The 19,844-nt window shown below is 43.9% G+C and overlaps 1 protein-coding gene across 5 annotated transcripts; it reads left to right on the top strand.

Annotated features, from left to right (window-relative positions):
- The first annotated feature begins 23 nt into the window (after positions 1 to 23).
- On the top strand, positions 24 to 18,631 carry LOC112988458 (regucalcin-like). 5 transcript variants are annotated; one of them, XM_026108999.2, is made up of 7 exons: positions 24 to 2,247; positions 11,076 to 11,244; positions 11,805 to 11,987; positions 13,701 to 13,916; positions 15,493 to 15,624; positions 16,692 to 16,846; positions 18,017 to 18,631. In XM_026108999.2, the coding sequence occupies exons 2-7, from the start codon at positions 11,079 to 11,081 to the stop codon at positions 18,065 to 18,067; spliced, it is 903 nt and encodes a 300-aa protein (XP_025964784.2). In that variant the 5' UTR covers positions 24 to 2,247; positions 11,076 to 11,078; the 3' UTR covers positions 18,068 to 18,631. The 5 variants fall into 5 exon arrangements, with proteins under 5 accessions (XP_025964784.2, XP_064357625.1, XP_064357629.1 ...); XM_064501555.1 differs by having other exon boundaries at positions 24 to 2,823; XM_064501559.1 differs by lacking the exon at positions 24 to 2,247 and adding an exon at positions 4,544 to 5,220.
- The last annotated feature ends 1,213 nt before the right edge of the window (positions 18,632 to 19,844 follow it).

Here is a 19,844-nt window from a genome sequence, read left to right as displayed (position 1 = left end):
TATATTACATTTTTGTGACCCTCAGCTGTGGATGTGCTTAAATTAACACTGATTAGCTGGACCCTTCTTCATCTCTCCCCACTGCATGTCGTTAAGTTACTCATTTTGTCACATATAAAACCAAACTTTCGGGAGCAAGAACTGTATCTTTGTCCATCCTCTGAGGGTCTCAGCCTGCTTTGGGGAGATCTGTCATGATAGAAAAGCACCAGATGTTTTTGGCCATTTGTGTTTAGAAGAAAACAATACCTGCACATGCCACCTGCCAGACCAAACTCCCCACAGCTGCCAGAGAGCTGAGAGGAGCTCGCGTGCCCCATTGGCAACAGCTTGCATGGATGTGCGGGAAAGAGAAGTTTCATTGTAATTGCTTTGCAGCATCTTTTGTAAGCTACAAACTTGTCGCAACTTCAGGCCTCTCTGTGCTGAAAAGGCTGTAGTGTAGCTAGATTGGTTTTTAAACTTCAGCTTTTGCTCTCGGCATGCTATATGTTCCCATGCCAGTGCATCTCCACCAGCAGGTGAAATATCTGTCCTGACCCTGCTCCGTTGGCTTAACCCACTGATTGCAAACGAGAGCCTGTGGCTGCACATTTTCTCTGCAGTTAGCTCCAAGAATTGGTACCTGATGATTTCCCACTGTGTTTCTGCATGCCTTTCTGCTGCATCTGCTTGTGTCTGCTCCGCACCCCAAGTGTCTAGCGGGGAGACAGGTGGCTGCCTGGCCCCTGGATCACACCAAAGCCTCGGTGCCGCTTTCGACCAAGAGAGGCAGCAGTCACTGTTTTTGCTTTTCAAAGCATGTGGTGATATGTCCCAGCAGCTGGACAAAGGAGAGGTTTAAGCAGCCCTGCAGCAGGCAGGGTTGGAAGATGGGACGTGAGGTGATGAAGGAAGTGGGGTGCTCCTCTTTGAGTGCCCACCATGCCTCCACTTGCTCTATGTGTTGCAAAGCAGTCTTAAACACAGTAGAAGGAAAGTTTGAGTTGAAGGAGAATTTGGCAAATTTAGGGCTTCAATCTCACTGAAGTCAAACCTAGCAATAACTGCAGCATGAGCTGCTTGATAGCTACTTTACTTTCAGAGATGCAGCAGAAAATAAGTAGGTGCAAACATAAATTAAGCTCTCTGTATCATTCCTATCAAGTTGCAGAGATTTCTGCACCTCAGTTTGTACTTCTGTTTATTTGAAAAACAAGGATACGGAGAAGAGGGTTTCAGCAGTGGTGCAAGTACCAATATTGGAGCAGCACTGTTCCCGTCGTGATGCAGGTGTGGGAAGGGGAGAAAAGGTAGTTTTTGTGTTCCCCTCTTTCCTCCGCTTTTCATCTGGCTCAGCACAGCTCACTTTTCCTGTGCTGTGGCCAGCTGCCACCTCCCTGCCCATTTAGGCTGGGGCAGTGTTACCTCTGCAGCTTTGGATATGGTATTTCTATAGGCTTAGTGTGCTAGAAAGGTAAAAGCAACAGCTCATGCATGTAAGGAAGATCTGGCCAAAGATTAGTTTGTCATCACTAGATGAGAGGCACCTGGGAGATGCAGTGAGGACTTTATGGTTGGACCCCTGGTTTCACAGACATCAAATTAACAGGAACGTGCTAGGGGAGTTGCATTTTCAGTATTACCAAAATACACTAGGATCATAGATCACATCAGCCTCCACTTGAGAGGCCGGAGCTGCTTCCAGTGCTCCCGCCCAGAGGAGCCCAGACAGGTGCCACAGGTGTTTTTTGACTCCAGTCTCATGACGGAGTGCTGGATCCAGCAAAGTGGAACTGAGCAATCATCTCTCCCAGGCCTTTCTCTCCTGCCTGCCAGCTCCCTCACGTAGGAAGGCTCCCTGGCTTTTTGTTTAATCCCTCATTTATTAATGAAACTTACCTCTTTGATCAAAGACTTGCGCTGATTTCAATTACGGTTGAGTAAGAACTCAATGACAGGAAACGCCGTATCGGGAGGAGTAGCTGCTGTGCCCTGAAGGATTTTTTTCCCCTCGTGACCAAAATCTATACTCATAGGTGAAGCGTATTTATTCCCAACCAAGCTGGAGAAAACTCAAATAATCCTTTGCGGGCAAAATAGCTCTGCCGGAAAAAAGCAGGCAGTATTGACTGCCCAGGGAGCTCCAGTTCTTCCCAATTCAAGAAGTGAGGAGAGATCAGCTCCTTCCTACAAAAGGAGAAAGCCACAAGAAGATAAGCCTCCACTTGCTTTTTGGACAGCGTTGTTGACTGGGATATTGCCAAGGTGAGTAGTTACATCTGTGCCTGTCTGGAGTTTTTTAATAGCTGTGTCTGCATTAACTCTAACTGTGTCTACTGTTGTCTCCAAAAAGGAGGGAAAGATAAATGCAGAAGATGACTGCGTCTAGCTGAAGAATGACTTTGAGTGATCAGGGCATCAAATTACATGCAAAGTAAAGTTATTAGAGTAGTAAACGTTAGGATGGATCCCCATGGGGAAGAAGTTGCACAAGGGTAATTTGGGGAGAAAAGAGGTGAGAGAATGACTTATGAAGTATTTGCAAAGTCACAGTAACACATTCAGTGGTATTGTCTATGTCTCTATGTAATACAAGCCAAATACAATGTTTGCAAACTACATTAATACATATGGTATACAATGTATTTATGAACTACATTAATATCTATATTACACTAATGCCTTGATATGCTATCTCAATTACCTTATGTTTATAAAAACTAGGGACTATAAAAGAAAACAGTAACAGTTGCATCAGAGGGGACAAAAGGAGAGGGAAGGGAGAGAGCAAGAGAGCCAAGAAGAAAATACTCCAGAGGAGCAGGAAGACACCAGGCAGAGGTACAGAGGTGTATGGCCGCCTTCAGCCAATTCTGTTGAAAATTTCTGCTTTGCAAACTGATAAAATCAGAAACAAATGAACTTAATGATGTGGGTAGGATATCTAATTTGTGGGAATAACTAAAATAATAATTGGCTGGCTAGGAATAAATGCATGAACCTGTTGCTGCAGATTTGCACCACTTGGCAAGCAAAGTCTACAAAGCTTTGAAGACATGCCTCCTCCTAAAATGACTGACCTCTCAAAAGGTAGAGCTGGGGGATGCTTCAAGGGCTTGCTGAGGGAGGGAGAGAGACAGGGTACCAGGCGTACTGGGAGTCTAGGAGCCAGCAGGGTAGGAATAGCAGCTGGGCTGAGCAGTGGTGCAAAGCACAGAGGGGGCCATGGTCTGCTGGTGTATCTGCAGGGCATTTGTAGTCATCTGAGTAAATCAGAAGTATGTCCTCCGATACTGCTTCCACAGCTGTCGGTATGCCTAGTATGACCAACTCTATTGCATTTGAGCTGCTCTCCGGCAAAGCATCATATTAATTTTTTTTACTGTATTGAGGTTAATGCTCTGTCCCTTGGCGTGACTTGATTTTACTTTGCTGCAGTGTGTGGTGGTGAAGTTAGTCAAGTCACCAGATTAAAAGAGTTGAATGGGAAAATGTGTTTTTTGCCATTAAATCTTGCTCTAGGAAAAAATGCTTTGGAAAGTGTTTAATAGAAAAATGACTGCTGCTATTTTTTCTGCACTTTTTCATTTTTAAATGAAAACCACTAAAATTATCTTAAAACAGATTTTTCCTTTCAAATATTTCTACTGGATAAAAAAGCATTTCATAGGAAGGAGAGCAGTGAAAAAAAAATTCATCCATGTCTGCACGAAATCCCCTTCAAAGTTGTTATTTAGGTTAAAGGAAGGAAAGTATAGAGTAATAGGAAAAATGTTGACAGAAGCAGAGAGTTAGGGCTGAAGTTAAAACTGAGCCTATAGTTTGGGATGAGAAGCGAAGGAAGTCTAAGAATGGTCCTTAACCTGAGCACAGTTGCTTTGCTCATAATGCAATGATCTTGGCAGGAATTTGAGATTGAAACATTACTGGCTTTTTTTGCTAGAAATGTTTGAGTTTGTCTCCAGCTCAGAGGTATAGTTTTTGAATCTCTGAATTTGGATCCATGATGACTGCGATGGGGTAATATTCGGTCTACCTCTGTTATTTGCTTATCTGGGAAAAATGTTCATCCCATGAGTCATCTGAATATCAAATGAAAACATGGATTAAACGTTTACATGAGTAAAGAAATGCATTTCTCTTACATGCTGGTTTGGGACCTATTCCTGCCAGGCTTCTGGCCTCGTTGAATTTAGTGGAGTGACTTAATGCTGGCAGGAATCTGCCTCCAGTCTGCACAGAGGACTCCAAGTGCCCTGCTTGCTGCAGCAGGGAGGAACTGGGTACGTTCCCAGTTGCAGGAAAGCCGTCAGTGGCCCTGGTGCATTGCCTCTCTCGGACTCTGGCAAGCGTTAGCTCATCCCTCCCTCGTACGATCCCCTGTGGAGCCCAGATGGGGTGGCCGGCAGCTGGGGCTGGGGGTCCCCTGTTACCTACCTCTGCTGGGTGAGGATGGGTGGGGAAGGCACTTGGCATCTTCCACCTTCGCCTCCTGCACACAAAAAAAGAGCGAACATCAGAGAAGGAAAAAAAAAAAAAAAAGAGCCATTTAATTATTTTGCTGTCTGAAGCATCCTCAGCACTTGCTGCAGATGCCTTGCCAAAGCTCTTCCCCATGTACTCTGTGGTCACTCAGAGCAGCCTCACAGCTCTTGCCCAGGCAGGGAGCATGCTTTGCGTGTTAGAGGCGAGGACAGCAGGTGACTAAACACCAGAAGGCTGTGGCACAGTTAGGAATAGAAGCCAAGTCTGAATGGTGATAATACACCTTAATCACATGAATATTTTCCCTTATCATTCAAAGTGACTTGTCCTGCTCAACCCTTCCTCTCATCTTTTATTAACCTCCTCTCAATGTTTTTATCACCCTAGATGTTCATTTGCTTCTAAATTTGAGAAGTTTGGGCTAGCCCTTGGGGCGAATGAATGGTGCAATGTCTCCATTTTCCTATCCTGCTCTCATGACATGAGAAAAATACTGAGCAGGGATTTTTCCATATCACATGTTCTGCTGCTGGCACTGCAAACCAGACCATTCAGAAGGGGTTTGATTCATGCCTCATCCTTCATGTGACTGCTGACAGAACAGAAAATGTAAAAGGTTACCTACACTGCAGATAACATCAACTATTGCACATTTTTAATCATCTCTGAAAACTGCAGACAGTTTCATTGGACCAGCACTGGAAAAGAGACATCAACCCAGGTCTTGCAGTATTTTTCTCAGCTTCTCAGCAGGTGTGTTATTGTGATTAACTGCAGGGTTTTGCATTGGTGCCCTACAGCTTGATATAAACATTCAGCTGTTGGATTGAGGCAAAATTATTCTTAAAATTCCTTGGTATACAGAGACTATTGCTTCACTGTGCACATCTTAAAAGCTTTAACTGTTAGTCTTATTCAAAGCTTCAGCGAGAAATTAAAAATAAAATAATGTATGCTTGCATGGGAGAGAAAGAGCAACAGTAAAGAAACACTCTAAGTACAATCATTAATTTCTGTTTTACCTGTATCTTATGAATACTGTAATTACCAATTTTTGCCAAGATCATTTCTGAAAGCCATCTGTACTGAAGATTAGAAAGGCTATTTTCAAATAACTACTAGAAAGAGTGCTTTAAAAAAAAATCAGTGGATTTTTTTCCATTAGGCTTTCATTCCTAATAGGAAATATTTCTTCCAGTCTCAAAACTCTGATAACTTTAAACTGTTTAACTTAGCAAACATTGCAGTGATACTTAGCCACTTATTCTCTGTAAGGGGTTCAGGCATGGTTCCAGGAGGAAAAAACATCAACGTTATTTTGTAGTGAGGATATACACAAAGTGAACGTGTATTTTTATCCTGGTATGTTTCATTTAGGGAGAATATAGCAGTATTTGCTGGTTTCTGCTTGGAATTGCTACTTTTTTTCCTACACATTTATCTCTGATCTATTAGTACTGTGGCAAGCAAAGTGCAAGGTGCTGTACAAAAAGATGCCAGACAGAGGGATGCTTTGGAAGGGGTGAACACCAGATGTTTTGAGCAAAAATTTGGGGTCAATTCATCCTTTCACAATGAGATGCTGTCTTCTCTGGACCCCCCCGCCAGCGGCTTTGGTGAGGAGTGTGGTGCTGGCAGGGACGGTGAGCTGGGATGAGGATCATGGGGGCCAAGCGAGAAGGGGGCTGGAAGCAGCTGCCAGGCGCCTGCACTGCAGGGGAGTGGGGCTGCACCCTGGAGATGCCTTCTGGCCACTCACTGGCTTTCCTGCATCCCAAGTCACCAGGCCACAAGCGCCGTGATGGGTGGCGCTGCCTATTAAGGTTGCGTGACCCTTCCTGTTAAAAGAGTCAGTTTTCAGTTGCTTGTAAACATTAGTAAAACCCCAGCCATGAAGGCACAAATCTCCCATTTTGATTGCTCTCTTCTGAAAAACATGAAGGAATTTTGAGCCCAAATATTCGGCTCTTAAAAAAAAAATGCAGCTGGATGAAAAATATGGGAACTATTTTGGTGGGGGGAGGAATAGTAAAGCTGGGCGTGCAGCTGGGGAAGGCATACTCTGAGGCTCTGTGGGACACGGCAGATGTCCATGGCACGGGAGACTCATGGGGAACCTGAGCCAGGTCCTGGATTGTTGGGAGTTGGCCCAAGCCCAGGAGGCAATGGCGGGGAAGGGCAGAGGCAGCCGGGGTGAGGAGCTGGGCCAGGGATGCTAGAGACCAAAGACGACACAGGGACGGGAGGCAGGAGGAGCTGCTGTCCCGACAGTGATGGCACCAGAGGAGAGTGTTCGTATAGGAAGGAGTGTTAACCCTAATGGGACAACCGCACTGGTGCAAAGATGGTGGATGTGAGCCTGGGTGTGAGGGAAGGGTGGTCTGGGAACGAGTCCCCTCTCCTCGCTCCTCAAAAGCATCAGCAAGTATCTGTCTCCCCAGAGGGGAGAAAAAATTGCTAGGTCAGTGAGTTGAATTGGTTCAGGGCTGTCTGGAGAAATGCCAATACCTGGCCCAGAGAGGTCACTCTGGACCAGAGCAGGAGGGAGAGAGAGGGAGAGTAGGAGGCCTTGTGGTGGTAATGAGTTATTAGGGTGCATCAGTCATCTGTGAATGATACAGCCTGAAGTGGTTGAGAAATTTGGTGAAACTCTGTCACAGTTTATTGAGGTCGGGGCATTTTGCTGGGATCCCGTAGATCTGCACCGTGTCCCTCAGCGCCATGCGTCACCAAGGGCCCGGCCCTCGGGCCACTGCAGGAGCACCTGCCTTGGGCAGCAGTACCTGTGTCTGGGCATCCTGGCGCAGTGGCGCCAGCACCCAGGACAGTGTGTCATTTCTGTCCGTGTAGAGTTTCAACCTATGTCTCTGTGTCTTGGGGAGGAGATGGGGTGTTTTTTAGATTTCCATGGTTTTTTTCCAGTTTGCTTTTAAGAGGGCAAAGCTAAAAGTCCTTTAAAAAGGCATTCTGGCTGTAAAGCCAAACAGTTCAGCTCCAGAAACGAGTAAAAAGGCAGTGGGTACAACCCAGGTTTGTTTTTCTCCTGCCTGTGCATTATGAAACAGTTGTTAATCACTTGATTGCATATTCCTCTGTGCGCAGGATGGGTCTGTGAATCAGTGTTTTGTAGCTGCTTATCTGCAGGGCCTCTGCTTTGTTATTACAGAAGCTGAAGAACGGGCAGTAAATGAAATGGGAGGTGGTGGGAACGGAAAGGTTTAATATGAACCAACGGAATCAATGAAACCATCAATGAAACGATTACACACTGGCTCTTGGACATTTGGTAACTTTCTTCCTCTGCCGGAGTAGGAGTTAGTGCTAGTCTCATTGCTGAAATCAGCCTTCTCAGAGGTGCAAGAGCAGCTCTGTGTTTTCCATACCATGGTTCAATGGTGCAGTGAAGTCAGCATTAGATCTCCGAGCATCAGGTCACAAATACTACAGCTATATGACACAAAACTTCAGCCTGATAGAAACTCACTCCTGCAGCTCAAGTTCTGCTTAACAGATTTCGGGAGGTTAACTTCTCCGGATATCTTTCCATATATCCTTATTTACCCTCGGCCTGGTGCTGCCTGCCTGCATCGTTTTTTGCAGCAGCGGGTTGCTGCCCTACTTCTAACAGCTGCGTGACTGCAGCGAGCAGGGCCAAGCACCCCACTCTGAGCACTAGCTCAGTGCGAGTAGGACTGCACTGATGTAGAGCTGTGCTGAGCTGTCACAGCTGAAGAGGGCATATAAATAGCTGCATTTATGTTAGTAAAGCCCAAACTCTGCTGCTGGGAGTCCTGACATGTCCTATTCCTAGCTCCTGGCCCCGGTGCCACTGAGGAGAGCGTGACTCGACACATGCCCACAGCCAGGCCAGAAAACATGCTAAAAAATTAACTACATGGAAACCACAGGCCAGTGCAAACAGTGCCCTGTTTATTTACTAATATAATGTAGCTGATGGGGCAATCATGCAAAAAAATGGTGAGGTAAAGTAAGTACACCTCATACCATAATGCATGTGTACAAAAATCAGTTCTTAGCCTGAATGCTTGACTTCGCATCCTCAACAATGTTCCTTTGACATCATTTATTTCAGGAAGGAGGGCTATATTTGATAGACCAGTTGTTTGGACCTCCCCTTGACTGTGTGACTCCTTGTTATATGTGCCCTGGGACCCAGAAAGCAAGAAAGATACCTGGGTCCCTGAATGCTGCCTTTTTTTGCTCACAGTGATTATTGACTCTTCCCACTGATGCTGAAGCATATTAATGCTAGCTAATTATCTGTGAGGTAAATCTTATCCCCAGCTCACCTCCTAAGGAACAATGCCCATATTACAATAGTAAACTGGAGGGATATCGTTATGTCAGAGACTGACTGGCTTCCAAGAAATCTCTCTCTGATCTGTAGCTAGCTGACAAATCTGCTGAGGCTGGCGGGTGTAGCAGCTGCATCTCCTCCAGAGCTGAATGAGGGAGGAAATCAGGCCCTATTTGTTTTGTAATAGCTGAACAATGGAGGTTATTGCTCAAATCCTACAGGGCAGGGGCAGGGCAGGTGGTGAGCTGTGTGTTCTGGAGGGCATTCAATGGGTTCTGACTGCAAACATATGGGGTTGGATACTCTGTGCCGGAGTGCTGAGTGTCCGTGAGTCAGATAGCAGCTGAATGCTGAGAAAACAACATGGTGATGTGCCAGAGAGATGGCAAGAGTTGTGAGGGGTTTTGTGTTTGTTTTTTGGGTTTTTGTTTTGCTCAGGTGCTGTTTGGAAAGCAGCCTTGATATACCACCTTGCCACTGGGGGATCTGCCTCTTATCTGAGTCTTCTTGTGTCTGAGGAATGGGAGTTAGGGTATAGGAATAGGGTGTTAGCATATGCTTTTTGTAGAAAAAAGCAAGACTGGCTCTTCGTTTGAGTTGAAACAGCCCACAGGACTGAAAGCTAGCTATTTGCTCCAGTTGGGCCTCAGGGATCTACCAAAAATGGTACCTCGTGGACACCTATTTTGAGTGGTACCACCAAAGAAGAAGTCCGAAGGGGCGTTTACATAGTGCTTGGGCACCAGGGCTGGTGGAAGAAGGTCCTGTCTGCAGGTGCACAGAGCCACCGACCTCTTTATGCAGCCCACTGCTGCCAGGGCTGCAGGTGAGGAGGGCCATCACAAATGCACCCAGGTGGGAGCAGGTGCTCGGAATGTGAAATGCAGAAGCAGCTTTGCCCCCGAAGCCAGCCGATCATGTAATTACACCTTCCTGCATGGCATATAGTAGAATTCACTAGTCTGCTCCAGCCATTGGGAGCCATTGCTGCAGTAATTGGATGGGGCTGACTAACATGAAAAGCTTGGAGTGGAAACAAAGCACTGGCTTTCAAAGGCAGGAATATTCCCTGGCATTTGCATATTTACACTGACTTGATGTGGGAAGAAATATTTGGTTTGCAGTGGCTTAGATGGCTCTTTGGAACCAACAACCTGCAGTCAGTACTACCTGTGTGTAAGTGCTTTCTTCTGGAGTAAGTTAATAAATGTATATTAACAAGGCAGAATCTTGTTTTTCTGCAACAAGACTTTCAATGCATCTAGCCTAGCTTCTGCCCACTGATGTCTTCTCACAGTTTGGAGGAAAGCTGTCCTTTTCCCTAAGGATCATTCCCCAGCTGCTGGTTCAGTCACAGCTCCAGGCCATGTCACCAGTGCTCCCATGCCTGGAGGCAGGTACCTCATTAGCAGCTCAGCAGTCTCAGGACTGATGGGACCAGGATTCCCTAAAGAAAGGCAGGTGCAGGCTTAGCGCCCAGGCTGTGGGGCTGGGCGAGGAGCACGGCCTGTCTGGCTGGCTGCTCACCCTCTCTGGCTGCCACACTGGGCCTCGGTCCGCCATGAGACCCCTCGTCCTCCCACTGAGGGTGAGCAGCTTGCCTCCTGCCATGCCTTCCCACCTGGCATTTTCCCTAGTCCTCTTTCCGGTGCCTCTTTGCTCAGTTCTCGGACACTGATCACGGAAGGAAGCAGCTTCCTTACAGTTCTTGCTGATGCTGACCTGCCCAGAAATGAATCTCTTGGATAAGCCCCCAGCAGCTGGAATACCTGGATACCCATGCTCTACAACACATGCATTATTTTTAGACAGAAGGGCAAAAATCAAAAGCAAGGTCTCTATATAAGTATCTCTATATATGTAAATGTATGTGTAACTGCATTGCTAGGTGGCCTGTAAAACTGAAAGCATGGCAACTTCACAAAAACGCTGATGCTGAGGAAAGGAAATTACCCTGAGTAAACACCAGAAAATCCACATAGGAAAAGTGCTTGAAAAAAAAATGTGAGCTATAAATTTTACTGTTTTCTCTTGGGCTTTTACTTGTGTTTCTCATCTAGGGATGATTTTCTAAATAGAAGACTCAGTTCTTCAAGCTCAGTTCCAGACTGAGAAGCGCTCAGATAAGATAAAACCAGAAGCCATGGAAAAATCACAGGAACCTCCTGAGTTATTGGATTGTGTGGGATTTGGGGAGGGGCTTTGCTGTTTACAAATTCCACTTTTAAGCATTGTAGCTATGAAAATCTGTACAACAAGAGGTCTATGTTATTTATTCTTTTCCCTTCAGACCATGTCCTCCTCCATTAAAATTGAATCTGTTGTGAAGGAGAAGAACAGGATGGGAGAGTGCCCAGTCTGGGAAGAAAGAGAAAATGCACTCGTGTATGTAGATATTAACTCGCAGAAAGTTTGCCGCTGGAATGCTGTCACCAACAAAGTGCAGAGCGTGCCTGTGGGTAAGCGAGTCCCCCGCCAAGTCTGTGAACATATTCACTGCTTTACCTTGGGTCCCTTTTCTGCATCCTTCCCAGTCTGTCTCTCCTACTATGAGTCCTGTAACATTGCAGCTTCCTTTACTTTCCACTGAGCCACATGCCCTGTCCTCCCACAACATATTGTTGAGTATGGCATGACCCAAGCTGACTGACCGGAGAAGGACCATGGGCAAGCATGGAGGTACCTGAGTACATTGCTTTTGCTAAGCCCAGTAGGGAGGCGCACTGTTCTCTTGCCATTTGCAAAGGAAAAGGTACGGTCCTTATAGCTGTGTCTGTCTGGAAGGTGGAAAGGCATAAAGAGTATATAGCCTGCAAGATGCGCTGATGATCTCAGTGGAGGGGAATGTTACAAAGGTGACAGTCTTGAAAAATGTTACCCTCGCTCTCTTAGCATCACCCCAGCCTTTCTTGGGTCAGGTATCCCCTGATCAAGCTCTGATCCCCAGTGCAGTGGGGAGGGCACGGCCAACCGATGGCCCTGGAGCTGCCTGCTATTTCCCACTCTCTCTTGCCTGCAGATGCTCGTGTGAGCTCGGTGGCGCTGCGCCAGTGCAAGGGCTACGTCATCACCCTGGGAACGAGATTCGCCTTTCTGGACTGGGACACTCAGTCAGTCACCACTGTCCTTGAGCTTGAGCAGGATAAACCCAACAACAGGTTCAATGATGGGAAAGTGGATCCAAAGGGGAGGTTTTTTGCTGGTAAGTTCCTGGCAGAAATTTCCCCCAGAGAAAAGAGGAACAAATTATGGTGTGTTTTATTCCTGACTCTCAGTTCCTCTGTTCCCTGAGTTCCCCACAACAACCACTGCAGCAAGTGTGAGTGGTCTTGTGAATCCTCTTTGAAATTACTGCTGAAGTCTCTGATCACCTGATGGAGAAGTAGTCCTTAATCCTTTGATCTAAATGAGGACAGAGGCTGTCAATCATGGCTGTCTGACAAGAGGGCTCTGCTATTACTGGACTGACCTTATTTTTCAAAAGTCTACTTACATGGGACATGAAAGGCCAGTGAAAGGTGCACACAGGTAGGAAGGTTTCTGGAGGTACAGAGGAGGACATAGCTTCTAGAGGGGAATTCACACGGTGGCTTGCCTGATTCCCATACAGCCCTGCTCATCAGGCTGTGGGAAACAGAGGTGCTGGGAGAAAGCCTTGGCCTAAGGCAAGTGGGACTTTTGCCATCAGTTTCAATGTAGCCAGGATCCCCCAGTGCTTTCTTTCTTCCCACAGAAATTATGACCCAAGTACAGCAATCTGCATGGGAAGCAGAGAGCAACAGATGTGAGTGAAGATGGCTCCAGAGTTGGATCTTTATTTGTTCTGCCAACCAGCCTTTTTCTCTGATTTCAAGTTTGCCAAAACCAGCAAATCCATCTGACTCATGATTATGCTTTAGGGTTGATGTGCTGCTAGAGTTAAGAGGAAGAATAAGAGAGAAGTTAAAGAAAACTGTTTTGCACGCTTGTTCCTAGCTGTGCATAATGAATGATCAACCTTAAATTCATTTTTGGCCAAATGTTGTAAAGCAAGCTCTTGAGCTCTTCTAAAAAGAAAGGCCAACAGAAACAGTTCCTCACAGTTAAAAGAAAATGTAAACACCATCCTAGAGTGCTTCAATTCTGTCAGTGTAGAGCTCTGTCATTTTCAGAACAGAGAGAATCAAAAATTGAATAAAGAGCATAACAGTGAGGCATAAATTAATTAAAAAAAACCTCTCACTTCTGTTATTCTTTACTTGATTCCGAGATAACCGTGATTTACAGCACCTGCATTTTAAGGTCACCGCCCATTTAAATTGTAGAAGTAGCCTGCCAATGGCAAAAAGACTGAGCGTTTGACATTTGCCTGCATCTCTGCTTTGTCTCATTGAGGGCTGTGAGTAAAACTTCCGTCCTTGGAGTGTTGTCTTTGGTATCTGAAACTTAAACCTCACTGAAATGCAGAAACTCGGCCTTTTGTGGTCAGGATGGCTTCTGCAGAAGATAGCTGCTCCTGACTTCCTCCTTTTTTTTCAGGTGAGCAGTCTGACAGGACCTCACCCCTTTCTCACTGCCAGTGAGATTTTTCTCCTCTTCCACCTTCCTGCTGTCTCCCACTGGGCCTTTGCTCTCCTTTGGTGTTCAGGACCTCTCAGGGCCCATTTCTACAACCTCTCCATCCTTGCAACAGCTCTCTCATCACTGTGCACTACTTTGGGATGGAGATGTTGTTCTCCCCTTTTTAGGCAGCCCAGGCAATATATGCTGGGGGTGTTCAGAGTTGAATGAATAATAGGTCATGTCATAAAAACTTAAAGAAAAGCATTAGGACTTCTTACTAAAACTAAAGGGAGGTTTTTGATGAAGCATGAGGAAGCCACTCTTGTGGGAACAAGCTTCTCCTCTCTGACCGATGCTCCCACTTTTGTTTCAGGTACGATGGCTGAAGAGACAGTGCCTGGGGTGCGAGCGAGACGACAAGGAGCTCTCTACACTCTTTACCCTGACTATTCTGTAGTGAAACAATTGGACCAGGTGGACATCTCCAATGGTCTGGACTGGTCTCTGGATCACAGGACCTTCTTTCACATTGACAGCCTGACATATGCTGTGCATGCCTTCAGCTATGATGTGCACACCGGCAAGATCGGTACAAATGCTTTTCTAAATTTGGTGACAAGCAGTATTATTTCTCTTTCTGCAGCAGACCTGGTTGTGTAAGGGCTAATGATTGATTAATTTGATAAATTTCATATTTTCTTCTGTTTACAGCTTGCTAGCAGGCTGACTGTGATTTTTCTCAAATCTAGTTACAATGCAGATGTGTTTGGTGAACAATCTTGTCACATTTTTGTATTGTGAAAATATAAAATGTTAGCACTTTCACCTAAATAGGTGCATCATACTTTGACCTGTTTACGGAGTTGCAGGAAGGATGCCCTTGATACTGCAGAACTAGCTTACAGGGTGCCATTTATTCGTGAGTGCCATCTACTGGAACACTTTGACTCTACTAGCTGCATATATGCGGATGCAGATGAAAATGCAGAATGCATATGCAAGTACATTGCAGAAGTATATTAAAAAATTAAGTTACCATTGTGACTGAGTTTTCTCAACTCTGAAGTTAAAATCGCCTGCAGATGTTGGGCAGATTTCACTTAAATTCACTTTCTGGGGAAAACATTTTAATTATAGTATTTGCAAAAAGGAAATAGAAGTACAAGCAAAACTGATGTAAGTTAATTTCAAAACTCCATGAAATATTTTTTTGTTGTATCAATCTGTCTTAAAGGCAAAAATTCATCTGAGACAAATGTCACATCTATGGGCAGTTAAATGACCAAACTGACTCCCTTAGTATTCTAACCAGTGTGAAGTTTGTGTAGTCGTAGGTGAAAATCATACAAATTAATTACAATTACTCAATTAGATTTCAGTTTCCTCTGCTGTTTATTTCTATAGATTTTAGGACATAAGGTTTATAAAGAAGATTTGAGGTAACTTTTTCCCAAATAAATATTATAATGAGCTTGAGTTTCCCCAGGCTTGGTTTTATGCTGGTGAATATCTGTTTTAGAGTGGCATAATAACAATATTGCATTGAGGCCTGAGCAGGCAGAACTCTACCCATGGGCACAGCTCCATGGACTGCACACATGTGGACCTACATGTCTATAAAGAACCATTTTCTGCATTGCAGTTAGACTTCTAACTGCTGGTGTCCAGGCCTAATTAAAACTGGTAGCTTTATTGGCCATTAAAATAAATAAAGGTCTTGATCTTCGCCTGGGAGAGATTATTTATTACTGACATTTAAATTAGACTCATTATTTATGCGATTTATTGCTCATAAAAAGACATTCAGGCTGCCTTGAGCCTAGCAAAAGTTATTGCATTTGTGGTAGTCATGGTATGGCATGCAGCTAGTAGGTTAATAATAGGGACAGAGACATTTTGTTCTCTTCCCTTGATAAAATAAGAAGTGTCCTAATTCAGTACAATCTCAAACCACAATGGCTCCACTGGGGGCTTGTGTCTGCCAGCCTAAATTATGCTTTTAACAGGAGCTGCTAAATGCATGTGTAATACAAATTTTGCAGTGTGTGTCTTCCTCATAGAAAACAAACCTATCCGCTTGCAAGAGCATGGAAGATGTTAGACTGGGATCTGGTACAGAAGCTGTACTAGTTCACATAATAGTGGCTTCACCATTCTTCCTGCAGCCTGCCCGAAACTTGTGTACCATTTAGAAAAGGAGGAGCAAATGCCTGATGGGATGTGCATTGACACAGAAGGGAAGCTCTGGGTGGCCTGTATTGACGGTGGCAGAGTGATTCGTTTAGATCCAGAGACAGGTAAGGCCTCCACCAGTCGTGGTCTGTAATTCTGCTTATGGTAAGCCTGTTTGATTGCTGGGCCACAGTTTTAAAGTATTTTCGTTTTGTATCAATTAGTTGTTTTGTTCTGCATTGAGTTGTTCTGTTACGAGGAAGTGTTTGCTCCTCAGCTGCTGCAATTCAAAGCATTACGTATTACCATAAACCACCATGGATTTAATACTCCAGTTGGTAAAATGAGGCAGCGGAGTTGGGGGGGTTTGCCCCACCTGCTCCAAAGGAACGTTAATGGTGCTTGGGGAGTGCACTCCCCCAAGAAATAACCTCGACAGCCACCACCGCTAAATCATGCTGGGCATGTGAGCCATGCTGTCCTCAGAGGGGATGTTTGTACAAAATTCCAGTAATTTGATTTAAGTTACATGTCATGGAGCAAAAGGGTTCAGGAAAGGCAGCCAGGAGGGATGTCTCGAGTGTAAGATAAGCAGGAGTCTTTTATTGCCTGTTTCTGCCCCACGGATTGCCCTGCGCAGCACTGGTCCAGGCCCTGATCAGGTGAAGGGCACTGCCCGGCTGCCTGCCAACACCTTCTGCATACCAAGTACCTCTGCTCACATGGTTTGCTGATGAAGATTGTCTCCTTCCTTTTAACGCCACTTTTTAAAAATTGGCCCCACATACCCATTGTGAAAAACATTTTAAATTTGCAATTAAAATAAAAGAACATTTTCCCTCACCACCGAAATGTTTAACTGGGAAATGCTGTTAGGAAGTGACAGCTATCTCAGGCCCCACGTGTCTCTGCCCTCTCTGGCTTCACATACTTTATTGTTTCATTTTGAGAAAAAGAAATGAAGCCTCATGGTTCTAGGAGAGGGGCTGAAAAATTATTAGACATGAAGCAGGTGGAAGATTTTCATTTCCCCTTAAACTGTTCTTTCGGATATGGCCTCTGCCTGAAAGGAAACTGCCTTCTTCATGTTCTGTGTAAATGCCACAGCTGCACCATATTTGTTAATAGTAAATTAATATTTACATGCTTCCTAGAAAATAGAAATTAGGAAACAATTGTATATTTTTTCCAGGAAAAAGAATCCAAACCGTGATGCTGCCTGCTTCCAGGATCACCTCTTGCTGCTTTGGTGGAAAAGACTATTCAGAAATGTATGTGACTTCTGCATATGATGGACTGGACGAGACAGCCTTAGCAAAGGAACCTCAGGCAGGAGAGATTTTCAAGGTGACCAGATCTTATTTCTTTCTGTAAATCAGACCTGCCAAGCTTCACACTCTGAGAGCGAGGCATGCGACTGGTGGTTCTGGATCTGCCATGTCCTTCCTAGTGTATTCCTTAATATATTCTGAAAAATTGTGCATTGCTCCTATTTCTTAGTATGGTTTTATCAGTTTGGGAAATTTCACTCCCTTAGTTTTCCTTTCTTAATTGTGCCAAGGTATCTAAAGGTTTACAAAACAGATTGCCATTTCTAAAAATCAGATGTTAAAGTTCACCAGGGCAAAACTTTGCAAGGAACGTCTTGCTTGGGATTCTTTTAGTCTGTTAAAAGTGGATGATATATTTTGAGTAATCACTAATCACATTTCTCTCTAGGGCTCTTGAATTCAAAATGTGTTTCTCTCTTGGTTATTTTATTTTCTATTCCAGTGCATTAGTAAAAGGTACACCACGAGAATAAAAGATAGTTCTGAAAGAGCAATTACTATCATTCCCTGAGAGGTGACCATACTGTGAAAGGGAAGTGCTGTAAATGAGGGGAAATGGAAAACAAAAACAAATGCAAAACCTTAATATAAGTTTGGATATAGGATAAAGGCCTGATGCAAGAGGGACCTGAGGATCTAATTTGGGATCCGGGACCTTCTAATGCAAGGCAGTGCTTGGAACAGATTTCCCACGGTCAAGAACCAATAGATTCTTGAATCAGCAGAATCTAGGAGCTCACATGAGAATTAAATACCAGAATCTCATTATGAATCTTGCCTTTTTTATCTCTGTTCTTCAATTCTCCTGTTATAAAAGGAAGTTGCTAATTTCGAAATTCACATTTGTTTTGCATGGGCAGAGTGCATTAAAAGTTAATATGACTTGTTTGGCTAATACGGAGATAAGAACCATATGTAAGGGCCACAGAAAGTGTGTGAATTAGCAAAATTATTGAGTGATGTTTGATAATCTTAAAGATTAATCTTAGGGCTTTGTGTTGTTGCCAGTCACTATAACATCTGAGTACACTTTGCTCCAAAGGACTCCAGGTAATGACTCTTCGGGGGCTTTCCTTGTAGCAGATGTAGGGGTCGGTTGCTATGATATTTGTTGTACAACATTTGTATGTTTCCATTTTAATCAGACAGAAATTTATCTTCTTCCTTTCTCTTATTCTTTGAACAGATAACAGGCCTGGATGTGAAAGGGATTCCACAGAATTTCTATGCTGCTTGAATATTAATGCTAAATGATAAACAAGAAATGCTTGTGTCTTGTTCGAGTAATTCTGACAAGGAAACGTCCAATGAATTACAGAATTTACCTGTATGAGGATTTCTAAATCCACATCTGAGAACGCGCATGTTTGGAACTGAAGACATTTCTTCTTTGGGTCTGTGGCATGATACAATGGGCTAGAGAGGCAAAGCTTATCTGTGTTACCTCTTGACATCTGTTGTGAATTTACACAAACCTTTCTAAACTCCAGCTTAGTTTGTTGTACTGATGACCAGCTCTGCATTTTCGTATCTCTGTGGTTCCAGAAGCAGAATTTGACTCTTGTCTTTTCCTGTTGCAGTGATGTAGCAGCAACAGTATGGCGGATTTTAATAAATAATTTCAAAGTGACGACTTGAACTAGACTGCTGCTTTGCTGTGGATCAGACTTCTTTGTAGTATTGAGACTTCAGTTTAGATCCTTTCTAGCCTGTTTTCATTTGTTTTGTCTTGAATTCTTCTGCCTTGTCTTTAGGACATCGTTTATGCAGTTGAAAATAAATTATGCAACCATATTTAAAATGTGTTTATAGGTACTTTTTTAACATTCAGATATTACCATGAAAATACTGAATGACCACACACAGTCAGGGTACAAACAGTCTGTGAGCTACCAGGATGTTCTTTGATACTGAAACCTGATGCTCCTTATAGTCTCCCTCTCAGAGGACATATTTTCACACAGATGCCTGTACCTCCCTTTGATTTCCATACCTTCTTATTGCACACGTGGCTTCTCTCTTCCTCTGTCATTAAAAGTCTTTTCCTTCTTTCTCCCTTTTCCCTTTTAGATTTTCTTTTTGCTGCCTTTCTCTTCTATGCACTTCTCCCTAAGTTTCTCTATCCAGTTAGAGTAATCTCACTTTTTGTCAATCTCCTTTCATCTCTTTGTGGTCCATATCACTCAGTATCAAGTTTAAAGTCCTTGTCCCTGCCTACAGTGCTGCATACATCTGCTCAGGTTTCTTGCTGCATAACCCTCACCTCATCTTTCCTCTCTGAGATGTCTGCTTTGGCCTCTTGCCTTTTTTCTCTTTGCCAGACTGTAGAGTTTTATCCCGTGCTACTGCATACACCAAAGCTAAGACTGTCCTCTCAGAACTCACTCCGAAGATGCTCATCCTAACCTTGCTTCTTAGACGGAAATTAGGATTCCACTAAAGAAGTGCAGAAAAATGCAACATTTGAAAGTGTTAAGAACTAAATAAAACTGTTAAATATGCTATATACATAAGGGAAAAACAAATTTTGCATTTAAAAGATGTTTTATTGAAGAGGCAGTGTTAGTATTACATGTAGTTTGTGAGTTGAACTAACTCTTCCTTCCAAAGTTTTCAAGTAGAAGACTGCAGACCTCCCACCTAGTTTGGACTATTTTCCTGCTTTTTTTGATTGAACTCTCCATTGACTTCTTGTTGAGTCAACCAAAGCCAATCTAGGCAAACTGAAATGAAGAAAATTCCAATTTCATGAAGAAATGAAGAAGATGTCAGTTTGATGAAGCCAAAAGTTGATGGGACACTTTCACAAACTCTGAGTCCAGGTGCTTAGCTAGTGACTTCTGCCAATTTGGTAGGCTGACTTTTTTAAGACTTCAGTCAGAAACAGGTACTGCTTGGCGATTGTTTTCACTGAAGTTATTTTAACAACCGCAGTAAATCCTAACAGTAATCTGAAACATTAATATAGGTCGCCATGATTTCAAAGGGATTTATTCTTAAGAAACGTATTTAAA

This window comes from Dromaius novaehollandiae, chromosome 1, assembly GCF_036370855.1.
Source record: "Dromaius novaehollandiae isolate bDroNov1 chromosome 1, bDroNov1.hap1, whole genome shotgun sequence".
In the NCBI taxonomy this organism is placed as follows: domain Eukaryota; kingdom Metazoa; phylum Chordata; class Aves; order Casuariiformes; family Dromaiidae; genus Dromaius; species Dromaius novaehollandiae.
Note: the sequence above shows the minus strand (reverse complement) of the source record. Positions and strands in the feature narration are given on the sequence as shown.

Coding starts and splice junctions, on each gene's coding strand:
- LOC112988458 (XM_026108997.2), top strand. CDS start 10,929: ATGGAAAAATCACAGGAACCTCCTGAGTTATTGGATTGTGTGGGATTT. Junction 11,245..11,804: donor AGTGCAGAGCGTGCCTGTGG/GTAAGCGAGTCC, acceptor TCTTGCCTGCAG/ATGCTCGTGTGAGCTCGGTG. Junction 15,625..16,691: donor TCGTTTAGATCCAGAGACAG/GTAAGGCCTCCA, acceptor TATTTTTTCCAG/GAAAAAGAATCCAAACCGTG.